This window comes from Caretta caretta, chromosome 7, assembly GCF_965140235.1.
Source record: "Caretta caretta isolate rCarCar2 chromosome 7, rCarCar1.hap1, whole genome shotgun sequence".
NCBI classification, from domain to species: Eukaryota; Metazoa; Chordata; order Testudines; family Cheloniidae; genus Caretta; species Caretta caretta.
In genome coordinates, this window is record NC_134212.1 from 65,924,675 (window position 1) to 65,937,353 (window position 12,679).

Here is a 12,679-nt window from a genome sequence, read left to right on the forward strand (position 1 = left end):
GCCCCCGCCACTCACATTTTCTTGGCCACGTCGGTCTCCCTGAACTGCTCCTTCACCATGATGGCGGCGGGGCGCGGGGCGCTGCCCGCACGGAGGGGAGAGGGGAGCCGGGGCCGCGCCGCACTGCAGAACTCACGGCACCGGGCGCTCAGCGTCCTCCTCCTCGCCCCGCCCACCGCCAGAGCCGCGCGGGGAGCTGGGGACCGGCACATAGCGAGTCGCAGCGCTGCGGCCGCTCCCTGCAGCGACACCTGCTGGCTAAAAGGGGCAGCCCCGCCCAGGCCGCTCGGGGCGGGCTGTGATGGGGTCAACTACTGTAGACCCCGAAACAATCCCCTCACCTCACCTCAATCCCTAGTGCAGCCCAAGGAAAACCCACAGCACCCCTCGCAGTGCAGGCCCCAGAATAATCCCCAACAGCCCCCTACTGCATTCCCCAAGATAATCCTCAACACACCCCTCTAATGTATCCGCATTCCCCAGGATAACTCCCCAAACCCTCTCTAGTGCATCTCCCAGGATAACCCCCAACAACCCCAGTGCTTTCCCCAATAACTTCCGCATCTCCCTCTAGTGCAGCCCCGAGAATAACCCACAACATTGTTGCTCAAATGAAGCACCCCAGAATAACCCCCATCACCTACCGCCAGTGCACTCCTTCCAAATAACTTATTTACCATATATGCTTAGTACAGTCTCTCATAATTCCTCTCTCCCCCTCCCAACTCACATACTTAGTTGCTCTGAGAAGGTCTCATCAATGGTGTTTAAAATGCCACTAATAGCCAATGGTACGCCTACATAATTATATGTAATGGTTAAAGCTAAGATTTTGTCACACATGTTTTTACTAAAAGTCACGGACAGGGCTATAAAGAAAAATTCACAAAAGCCTGTGACCTGTCCGTGACTTTTACTAAAATATGTGTGACAAAATGGGGAGCTGTGGAGTTTCCACAGTGCCCGCAGCAGCTGCGGGGGCCCGGTTTGAAGCTCCAAGGGCCCCCACCACCCGATGGTGGAATAAGTCAGGACATATGGAACAAAACCAATACCCTAGTTTACACAGTGCCTAACTCTTATTGAATGAAGTAATTTTTTCTACAATAATTATTATTTAACTGTGTAAAGGTTTTCAGGTTGTGCAGAAGCTGGATATGTAAACTCAGATTGTATTATCACGTGTCTTTCAGAGAAAAAACAATACTGCAAGGTTCCATCACCTACCTCCCTGTACTTGACAATCTTTTTGGTGTGTGTTTGTACAGTGCTCTGCACGATGGGGTCCTGGTCCATGACTGGGGCTTGTTGGTGCTACCATAATACAATTAAATAAGAAATAACTAATACTTTAATGGGGAATGTATAATATAATGCGGGGGGGGCGTGGAAACTCCGAGAATTTCCTGTTTATAATCACCACTGCATCCAACATAAATGAATAAATGATTAAGTTTCTTCCCTCTCCAGCCCCCAGGTTGGCAAAGTCCGGCCAAGCAGGATGCCCCAACCGTGTATTTTCAGTCAGGCGCTGGGCTGGTCGCCTCTCTCCTGCACTTTTACTCGGGCTCTGATAGGGCGCCTTCGCGTTCTGCTCCGCCCCCTCACTAAGCCCCCGGGCGCCGGGATATGGTTGGCTGCGGCGGGGTCCTTCTTCCTTTCCTCGCTCCCTTGGAGTAGAGCTAACCGCCGAGATGGTGAGTGTCCGCAGAGCGGCCCGTTTCTATCCGCCTTGCGCCGCTGCCATCCTGCTGCCGCGGGGCTCGCGGGACCCTGTGGCCTCTCCGGGCCCATTGGCTGGGGCGCCTGCGCGGGCATTGGGGAGCCCGGGCGGGAGTCAGGGTAGTGGTGGGGCCTCTTCACCGCGCCCCCTCCCTTCCCCCCCAGGCCTCTGGGATGCGGCTCCCTGAGCTCCCCGGGCAGCGCTGGGCTCTGGCTCCCCGCACTGCTCGCCTCTTTCCGGCGCGGTTGCGGGCTTTCCCCAGCCTGGCCGGCGCGGCGTGTGTGTGTGCGCGTGGGGGGGGGGGGGGGCGGGAATGTGACAAGCCGCCCGCTAGCAGCTCGGCTGGAGCCGCCCTGGGCTCTGCGCATCGCCCCTGCACGTGCATTCAGTCCCATTTCGCCTTCCGCTGCGGCTCTGCCCCAAACCCAGCGCTTCCCGGGGGCTGGAACTGGGCACAATTACAGCGGCCGGGTGTGCTCAGGCAAGTGATGGTTTCCCTTTGCACCCTAGCATACGAGTTAGTAGCCAGCTTCTGCTGCCGAGGCATGTTCGTCCACAGGCTTCACGCCAAGTGTTGCCGTGTAACTGGTGGATGCACTTTCCTTTCATATTTAGGGATTGTATTCGCTTTACACACGAGGTTTAAATTAGACTTTGGTACAAAAAATTCTTGATTTACAGGTGGGTCAAATCTGAACTGGTCATGTTACAAACATGACTTGCATCCCAGTTAGTGCCCCATAACCCAGGTCCAGTTTCCCATTTTTTGACAAATAATATTGCATATTGGTGGATGCTCAGTGTTGGACAGCGAGTGGACATAATATCTATGAGAGTAAGGAGGAGACATTTATGGTGGGGTGAGATTGAGGCAAATTGCCTGGTGACCAATTTTGAGCAGCCAGACACCAGGGCAATTAGAAGAGCACACGGAGGTGCACTGTGCATCAGAGAGGCTTTGAAAAACAGTTTCATGATTGACCAGGCCATGGTGTGACAGTTGTGTGTGTTTGTCCTTGATGCAAAGCTTCCCCCTTTGGTGAATGTACTTCCATGTAAACCAATCCCCACCTCCCACTTTTGACCACAGCTGTAACAGGAAATAAAGTCCCTATTGTTCTGAATCCATTCATTCTTTATTTATATAAAAAAATCTTCTATTCTGTGGGCTGCAAACTGCATGAATTCCATAACTATTATCATGACAGTTTTTTTTCTTCGTCCTTGGAATAGCTCTCCTAGCACAGGTTGGGGTTGTATTGTAGCAGCATCTTGCCATGAGTTTCAGACCAGGTTTTTAATCAGTTTTTGCAAACCAGCTGATGAGTTATTTGAGGAATTGTGTAGATGGTGTGAAAGCTCATGGAAGAACTTAAATGCATATTAATTGTTTTTCTGAATTATCTTATAGAATGACACGGTGACCATCAGAACCAGGAAGTTCATGACTAATAGACTGCTTCAGCGTAAGCAGATGGTAAGATATATTGGGTACTACCTTGGTTTTCTGTATCTGCTTATGTTGGGTTATGTGTTTTATATTACTGTATTTTTAATTTTTAAAGCTTGTAACTTTTACTCTTTAGAATGACCCTAGCTAAAAGACTTCTAGATACTGCTTCCTAGTGGGTAAGCTGTCTATGGTTGCCATTTAAATTAATTTGTTGTAATGATTTGCTAGACCATTAGATGTGCACGAAGATTCTAGTTAGGGAATAGGACGTAAGTATTCTCTATGATCCTTGTTAAAACTTGAAAATACTAAACTGCCCACTAATTGCTTTGCTTTACTTTACTTCTGAAGATGTAGCCAAAGCTACTGTGAGTGATATGGGGAGAATAATAGGGGCGGAGAGCTTATGAGAACTCTTCAATGATAGTAGCTTTAACTTGATCTTTGACTCTTTAATTTTTGCTTGAGTCTCTGTATAGTGAGATGTACATCAAATAGGAACTGCTGGCCTCCGTTGTTGCTGTGATGTGTGTTAATTTAGATGCCAAGTGTGGCTAGTGATATTTTCCTTATTAGCTGTTATAAGGCTGTTTAGATATCATCGTTATGTATGGAATATCTTTATACTATTATAAAGTACGGATATTTCTAACGGGAAAAACTTGCATCTGTAGGTCATTGATGTTCTTCATCCTGGAAAGGCCACAGTTCCCAAAACTGAAATCAGGGAAAAGCTGGCAAAAATGTACAAAACAACGCCAGATGTAATTTTCGTCTTTGGCTTCAGAACCCATTTTGGTGGTGGCAAGACAACAGGCTTTGGCATGATTTATGATTCCCTGGACTATGCAAAGAAGAATGAACCAAAGCACAGACTGGCCAGGGTAAGTTTCTTGCTTGCAGTTTTTACAGTGCTAAGAAGGTTGCTGTTTGTTCTAAAAGACATCTTGCATATAGTTAGGGTCCAAAACTTAAAACATTGCAGCAAAGTTAAACTATTGGTGCAAAAATGAGATCTATAAATAGAAATCCCTTCTCTATATTCATGAATTTACAGCGTGGAAACAAGCTTTTTGTTGTAATGCAGATGAAGGAGGATGAAATGATTTATGATCAGCTGTGGGTTTTAGCAGTACAATGTAATGGTTAATGGAAGGGGCACAAGATCATGGGATGAGCATGCGTAGTATATATGTTCTTAAAAATATACTCCACTTCCTCTCTACACTTTCAGCACATAAAGTTGCCTCACTTTTATATTAGCGGTTGCCTACAGAACTTTTAAATAACTTTTTAGGGCTTACATTAGTAATTATACTTTTAGTTATTAAAGCATTTGAAATATTTAATATAGAAACACTTTTTAGATATTGAGTTCACTTTAATAATTGTGGGCATAATTCTCTTACTACTAGCATGGCTTGTATGAAAAGAAGAAGACTTCGAGAAAACAGCGGAAGGAGCGTAAGAACAGAATGAAGAAAGTCAGGGGCACAGCCAAGGCAAACGTTGGTGCTGGCAAGAAGGTATGATGATAACCTGCAGGCTAGAGCATAGATGCTGGATTTTAGTTTCTTTGCTAGACGGTTTTCTTCCTCAACAAAATAATATTTTCTTTAATTTTTTTACCTTTCCTACTGGATAACAGAAGTTAACTTATGAGATCCTGTGTAGTTTTAACTCAGTAGTTTACAGTAGAACCTCAGTGTTACAAACTGACCAGTCAACCACACGCATCGTTTTGAACTAGAAGTATGAAATCAGGCAGGAACAGAGACCAAAAAACCCCCACACCAAATACTGTGTTAAACATGAAGTACTTAAAAAAAGGAAAGCGCAGGTTTTTTTCTTCTGCATAGTAAAGTTTCAATACTGCATTAAATCAATGTTCAGTTACAAGCTTTTGGAAGAACAGCCCTAATGTTTTGTTTAGAGTTATGAACATTTCAGAGTAATGAACAGCCTCCGTTCCCAAGATGTTTGTAACTCTGAGTTTCTAATGTAGTTTTGCTCTCCTGGTTGCTGTTTGGTAGGTAGCTTAATGTGAAGATTTAAGTGGTATGTATTCTGTTTCTTTTTTAAGTCTTGTAAAAACTGTACTTTGTTCCCATCAACGTATGGATACCTCACTTGAATTACTAGATAACTCCGATGATGGACAATAAAACTTTAAGTTCTCCCCGGACTTGAGTTTTGTTCATTAGATTCCCCCCAACATGATAGAGAACTCCAGCCAGCCTGGTGGGCTGCTGGTATTGTAGTATGCTCCCTCCCACAAAGGAACTTTAGAGTTAGGAGTCATGTGTTTGAGGCAGTGCCCTCCACCTCTGCAGGCTATGGGGAGGTAGGATGTTTATCTGGCACTGCTGGTCTCTTCTACCTAGTCAGTTACTGATGCTCAACTTCTGGTGGGAGCTGTGTCAATTCCTCAGAGGGGAGGGCAAGCCATCCTGATGTGAAGGTTGGAGGGGGTCTTGGGATGTTCTCAAGCAGAATGAAAAACTGAGGTACAGTGTAGAAATGAAAGCTTAAAGACAGATCAGTGGTACTCAAGGGATTTGAGAGGTGCAAAATATACTAAGCATACTTAAAAACAGTAAAATCTGATTTTTGCACTGTTTTGGAGGTAGAGTGAAGGTGGTGGGTAATAGAAAAAGCTGATTTTTCTGGTAAATAGTTGTAGTTGCTAAAATGCTATAAATAACCAAATATCCTTTCTTGAATCTCTTAGTAACCTTTCTTTACTTTAACCTTTCTTTCTTTCTTGGAATTCTTCAACAGAAGTGAAGTGACTAGCAGGTACTGAGTGAGCATGGATGTGGTGGTGGCTGTATGAATTATGCATCACTTACATGCTTGAGACGTGTTTAATAGAAACACCTTGTGTATTGCTTTGCATGCCTGTGCTCTCACTTTGAACCTGAATTCATTTCTGCCCTTCAGTAGATAGTATTCTGCTACAGTCCAAATACTGCTACAGAAACAGAGGGTGGCTAACTTAAAACTGGTGCAGAAGTGAAATCTGGTTTTCTGACGCTGCTCATCCAAATACACCCAGTGGATCTTGACAAGCTCTTGTGCATATTGTTATGAAATACCAATAAATGGGGTGAAGGATAATGCCTCAACAGTATGTATTGAGGCATGAAGAGAGAAACATTGGCCCAGTTTTTTTAAAAACTGCATACAACGAACCCTCGCTAGAACGCGCGTCTATAGAGCACAAATTCGCATATAATGCGGTCATGGCCATGGATCCCCAATTTAATTATTTTAATTACAATTAATTTTAACATGGTATTGCGTATGGATACCAAATCCTGTGTTCTAGCAAGGGTCCGGTGTATTGATTAAAAAAATACAGCTGCATGTGTAACTTGTGCTTACCACAAATGCACCATGCTTTTCTGGATTTAAGCCATTCTTTTTGTTTAAACACTGTAATATGCTGGTTAATAAAGATGAAGCCCTGCAAATATTAACTGCATAATAGTAAAGATGAAGGCAATTTAACAAGAGCTCTTAGTGGTTTGTAGTTTGAAAGCATGTCTTTAACCAACAGAAGTTGGTCCAATAAGATATTACTTCACCACTTTGTGTGCAAACTTAGTTTCAAGGGCGGAATGAATTGAATCTGCAAGCTTAATCAGTGTATTTGTTGTATACTCATTGATCAAATTTGCTGACTAAATTCATTCCCTGCAAGCTCTGTGAAAGTCTCTACTTTGCCATTTACCCTCATGAGTTTCCTCAAAACCCCCAAACCTCATGATTTACACAGGGCCCTACTTATAATGCATCTCAGTCTAGGTAGGACAAGTAGAGGATAAAATAGTTTAATGCTACTCTTTTGACAGATATGCTACCTGTCTGAATAGTTCTGTGATGTGGTGTATAATCCTTGAAATGAAGTAATTGTTCTCTTGACTGATTTTATTCTCATTTGAGGTTGACCAGTGTTAAAAATTGGCTAGGGGGCATCATTTAACCGCAGTGATCAACCTTATTCATAGAATATCAGGGTTGGAAGGGACCTCAAGAGGGCCATCTAGTCCAACCTCCTGCTCAAAGCAGGACCAATCCCCAATTTTTGCCCCAGATCCCTAAATGGCCCCCTTAAGGATTGAACTCAGAACCCTGGGTTTAGCAGGCCAATGCTCAAAACCACTAAGCTATACAGGAGGGCCACACAAACCTAAGCACCGCCTTGTGAGGGCCAAACAGGTTAGGTACAGTATTTCCTAGTTAAAAACCAAGAGATTAGTGCATAAAATCTATGTCAGAATGATAGAAAATGGGGGGAAAAAGTAAAGAACACATCATTAAATTAAGAATATATAAACATGATGGCAAAATGCTAATGAATCTGCCTTTAGTATATAGTGTTGAAGCAGGCCCTGGGCCTTACAGAATGCTCTAGTGGGCCGTAGGTTGGGCACCCCTGACTTAAAGGATCTAGGTCTGACTAATTTAACAGCCTAGTCCACATGGATTAGTCTTTCTAACTTATAAAACACGTGGCCAATTTTTATTAATATGGTGTCTCTAGAGGCCATGATCAAGGCCCCACGGTGGTTACGCATACACTCTACTCCAAATAATGTAATGACTTCTCAATTAAGGGATCGGTTTGAAGTGTACTATATTACTTAAAGTTTACATAATTTAAATAGATGGGGGCCCCATCTGGCCCTTCAGACGTTTTAAGCTGGCCCTAGAGCTCCTGCTGGGGAGCAGGGTCCAAGACTTGCCCTGCTTCCACGCATGCCATGGCTCTGCATGGCTCCCAAAGCAGTGGCATGTCCCACCTCCAGCTCCTATGCGTAGGGGGGGCTAAGGGGTACTGCATGCTGCCCCTGCCCCAAGCACTCCCCCCACAGCTCCCATTGGCCAGGAACTGCGCGCCAATGGGAGCTGCAGGGGAGGTGCCTAAGGATGGGGCAGTGTGCAAAACAGCCTGGCTGTGCCTCCATGTAGGAGCTGGGGGAGGGGGGGAACATGCCACTGCTACCGGGAGTTACTTGAGGTAAGCGCTGCCTGGAGCCTGCACTCCTGACCTCCTGTCCTAGCCCTGATCCCCCTCCTGCCCTCTGAGCTCTTCAGTCTCAGCCCAGAACACCCTCCTGCATCCCAAACCCCGCATCCCAACCCCAGAGCCCATACCCTCAGCTGGAGCCTTTAAACCCCCCTGTCCCAGTCCGGAGCCCCCTCCCACACCCTGAACTCCCAATTTCGTGAGCATTCATGGCCTGCCATACAATTTCCATACCCAGATGTGGCCCTCGGGCCAAAAAGTTTGCCCACCCCTGAAATAGACAGACATAAATCTTTTAAATTAACTCCTAGAAAAACTGAAGTGTTGTGATATTTCTGTATAACTTCTTTTGAGGAGGCTTATGGATGAAGGAATAACAAGAAATGAAGCATTGGGTAGAGAAGTAGATGTCCACATCTTCATTTGGCTGCAGAGTTCTTAGGAGGAACAAAAAGCAGAGCGGAGTAATCACTGTAATTGAAACATTAATTACTATAGGTGCATTGGTAACTAAAGGAAACTCTATTTCTGAGTAAGTCTCGTCACTTGTAATAGTCTTAACTTGCATGGAAATAGAGTTGTTGCTAAATCCGTTCTTTGCCTTTGTATATACTTTACGTTTCCATTTTGAAAATGCATGTCTGAAGTGTGTGAAGTATATCTGAAATATACTATATATGAAGTAAATCATATACACATTGAATTACTTTCGTTAGCCCTTCTTGTTGTGAACGTAAGGTTCACACCATACCACTTTCTCTCACTTTTGGTTGTTTGAATTGGGGCGTCTGTTTTTTTGGGCTATACCTTTATACATCCATTGTAAGGCCTTGTTTACACTGGGAAATAGTCTAGGTTTCAGACTTTGGTGATCGGACACTGGTGTGGCTGCACGAGGGAAAACTGCCATTTGCAGATATGGAGTTTACCCCTTGAAAATGGGGTAAGTTGCATCCACTATTGTAAACTTACAGCTGATCCTGTTGGCTCTGGTGCATCTATATGTGGATGGCAACTGTTGCCTGGAGTTAGGGGAAGGCTGTGCCATCTTCACTTCAAGTCTTTCAGACCATGTCTATACTTACTGCTATAAGCTTGTACAGCTGTACCAATACAGCTGTGGTACTGTAAGATCGCTCGTGTAGCCGTGTTATGCTGATGGGAGAGAGCTCTCCTGTTGACTTCATAAAATCAGCTAAACAAGTGGCGGTAGCTGTGTTGGTGGGAAAGCATCTCCTGCCAACATTGCTTGTGTACACACAAGCAATTATGCTGCTAAAACTTACGTTACTCAAGGGTGTGAAAAAAGTTTTGCTGACATAAGTGCTAATGTAGACATGGCCTTACTCTTGTTTCTACGTGACTAAGGCAGAAAGCTAAGTAACTGACAACGTAGCCTGCTTTCCCTTGATGGTCATTTAACTCCTCACTTTTCGTGTCTTGACAGTTGTACACATAACCTCTGAACATCTAAAATCTTAATAGCAATGTGCCTTTCCTTGCATTGTCACATGACTATTTTTACTGCTCCTTACGGCACATAAATCTACCCCATCTCTGGGTACCAAAAAGGTACCCTTATAGTTAAACTGCATTAACCACTCTCTTGTATCTGATTTGAGTGCTTTTTTTACATTGACAGCTTTCATTATGTTTAAAGATATTAGCTTGATTTTCATAACATATGTAAATTAGCACTCACATTCAAGCACATGAATGGCCTAACTAGCCATCTGTGTGGAAATACTCAGTTTATAATTGTGAAAATTGGTCCCCTGATGTTTGTAACTAATAAAGTGCAGAAGACTCTGGTAAGAAGCCTTATCACCCTGCCTCATCACACCTTTGACTATTTTTTAAGGAGTTGGCATTCAGCCGTAACTCTCCTTTCCCCCTCCAAGAAATTTGTCCCACTCTTTTGCAGCCACTATCCTTCTGCAGAACCCTCCAAGATCCATTTCTTCTATTACAATTTTGAAAGTCTTTTATGATATTCCTTTTTCTTACACACTCCACCTTTTATTTCTGTTACTTGTATTCTTATTAGCTGTCCATGATAGGAGCTGCTTTTATATATGGACAGCACCTAGCATATTGTTTGCTATTGGAATAAATAAATATTAAACGTTATTTGGGCCGTGGCAATACACAAGTCTTGTAAGTCCTTTATATGTGGCACTCTAGTTGACTGCAGTAGCTCTGAATGTGGAGGGCTTGCAGGATCATGGTTTTAAGCCTGCCGTAACCTTATTTTGCTATACCTAATCCTACCAGGTATGTAAACCCTGGTGTTTGCTTTTAAGTGCAGATGCACTCAAGAAATAAAGCATGTAAAAATGGACACTTTAGTTACCTCCTTTCCCCTTTGATTGTTTGTATTCAAAGTTATATCTGATTGTATCTTTGACAAGTTTGGCTTTGATTAGCTATATGGGCTTTTTAGGAAAGTTACTGAAAATAAGCATGAAACCCAACAGTGCCATTAGCACTCACACTCACACCAAACAGGTTGGATTTTCTAGGGTAACATGACTATGTGTAATAATGACTGTAATTTGTGGGTGGTGTTTTTGTTTTTTCTTAAGCATTTACTGACTTTCTGTTTTCTTGTTTCAGTGAGCTGGCAAATGGAAATAACAGGTATAACTTCTTAAATGTTTGGCGTTCTGCTATGCTGGTGATTTGGCTTTTCTCTAAGAATTAATCTTAATGAAATGACTTTAACATTTTATCGTGCTGTGGCCTTATGTTCAAAGTCAGGACAAGTAAGTTTTAACACAGTTTTTTTTAATTTTAAGGGAACACTCTGTTTTTGCATATGGTATCAACTGCCAGTTTTTGTGGACATGTTCCCTGTGGCCTCACCCACACCTCCGCTGTGTGGAAGACCCAAATAACAAGGAAATCATGTAACTTACCATAAACAAAGACTCTAATGCTTAGAGTAACACTGAAAATGTAGATTTCTTTTAATCTCTCATAATAGAAAAATTGTGACTTCTCAAAAATTGTCCTTTACATTTCATTAATAACTAATATAATGGGATGAGTGTTTTTACTACTGCTTAAATGACAAAAATATTTATCAGAATGTATCTCAAATTACAAAGCAGTATGTTTGTTTCACTGATAGAAGTTACAATTATAAAGCAGTCAATTTCTATCTTAATACCAGCAAGAAGTCTCTCAAGTGGACTGATGAGACTTAACTAAAAGGCCATCAAACATACTTTAAGTCCTGCTGTTTGTTCTCATTTCAGTACCAAGGCTACTTAAATGAATGTGCTTTGTTGTGGTAGCTGGTGCCGAGCAAACCCAACCCTCTGCTATAGCTACTGGAGCAACTTTTTAAAAGCAGCCTGAGCAGTATGTATTTAAAACAAAGCAGAATTTAACTAAAACAAGACATCTGCTATCCTTGGTCTTTATATGGCTTGAATATTCTGATAATCTTTCTTAGCTGGCTAACAAAGCAGTTGCTTCTCATCTTATGGTTTAATAATTGTTCATAGCATTTCTAAAGAATAGTGTCTGAAGCCCTGATCTTGCTGTGGCCTTTTTCTGCACAGGACTAATTGTTACTTTTCTAAAGGCCCTTATCCTGCAATGTAAAATAAGCTGACTACATTCCATTGCAAAGATATTACAGGGCTGACTTTTTTCCACCCTCCTTTTACAGAGACTAAATTATCCTGCAAAGGTAACAAGAGAAGATGATGATGATGATGGTCTATCAGAAGCTTGTCAAATAAACTATATAAACTGAAATGCTTTGTTCTTTCTTCTCCCCCCCCCCCCCCCCCCCCAGGTTTAAATGTACAATAAAGATTTTATAAACTGAATTTGAAAGATCCAGAATTGTTCAGATCAGGTGCATTGTTTACACTGCATTAATAACCCTTTTGGTATAAGCATTGTTTCAGCATCTCAGTATTTTTACTTCAAGACAGTCACATCCAAATATTTTATTGATTCATAAACAGTAGGAACTAGATCAACATGCTTAATGAAGTGGTCTTTTATACTTCAAATGTTTTGAAAGCTGGTCTTTTGACAGCTGTGAAACTTACCAAGCTCTCTTTTCAGGTGTTTGATAAGTGGTAAAACTTAATTCCTGGGCTAGAACTTTGCAAGCAAGATTAATCTACTAGCCAGTTGCTGGCCTTTATTAATAGGTGTTTAAGTATTCTTTTGTTTATACTCAGGTCCGAGTTTAATGTGTTTGCATAAATGTATAGATCACTGTATTGACATATAATGACCTATTCTTGCCCCTCATGGAAGTCAGCCATATTTTTAGACTTACCTGTCAAGCAGACTAGAAGTGTGTGTGAGTGCGGGCTATCAATCGGGTCAGATCCAGCTTTTATCAAAACCTTATCCAGACTGTCTTGTAGCTCCTGTATTAATACATAATGGACTTTGAAAATTCAACACTTGAGTATCTATCCCAAGAAACACACAACAA

General features: G+C 42.6%; 2 protein-coding genes across 3 annotated transcripts in view; one reads left to right on the top strand and one right to left on the bottom strand.

Annotated features, from left to right (window-relative positions):
- Positions 1-166, bottom strand: part of POLR3A (RNA polymerase III subunit A) — a 53,037-nt gene extending 52,871 nt beyond the window's left edge. The window contains exon 1 of the mRNA XM_048857561.2: positions 16-166. Within this exon, the coding sequence (XP_048713518.1) occupies positions 16-59 (44 nt within the window). The 5' untranslated portion in view covers positions 60-166. The remainder of the gene's footprint in view (positions 1-15) is intronic.
- Positions 167-1,601: 1,435 nt separating this feature from the next.
- RPS24 (ribosomal protein S24) lies at positions 1,602-11,979 on the top strand. 2 transcript variants are annotated; one of them, XM_048857718.2, is made up of 7 exons: positions 1,602-1,697; positions 3,135-3,200; positions 3,851-4,060; positions 4,592-4,702; positions 5,958-5,975; positions 10,828-10,851; positions 11,891-11,979. In XM_048857718.2, the coding sequence occupies exons 1-5, from the start codon at positions 1,695-1,697 to the stop codon at positions 5,961-5,963; spliced, it is 396 nt and encodes a 131-aa protein (XP_048713675.1). In that variant the 5' UTR covers positions 1,602-1,694; the 3' UTR covers positions 5,964-5,975; positions 10,828-10,851; positions 11,891-11,979. The 2 variants fall into 2 exon arrangements, with proteins under 2 accessions (XP_048713675.1, XP_048713677.1); XM_048857720.2 differs by lacking the exon at positions 5,958-5,975 and having other exon boundaries at positions 1,603-1,697.
- Positions 11,980-12,679: the final 700 nt, after the last annotated feature.

Bases quoted from the DNA above. Each gene is read 5' to 3' on its own strand.
- RPS24 (XM_048857718.2), top strand. The intron at 3,201-3,850 runs GTAAGATATATT...TTGCATCTGTAG, and splicing joins TGCTTCAGCGTAAGCAGATG to GTCATTGATGTTCTTCATCC. The intron at 4,061-4,591 runs GTAAGTTTCTTG...TCTTACTACTAG, and splicing joins CAAAGCACAGACTGGCCAGG to CATGGCTTGTATGAAAAGAA.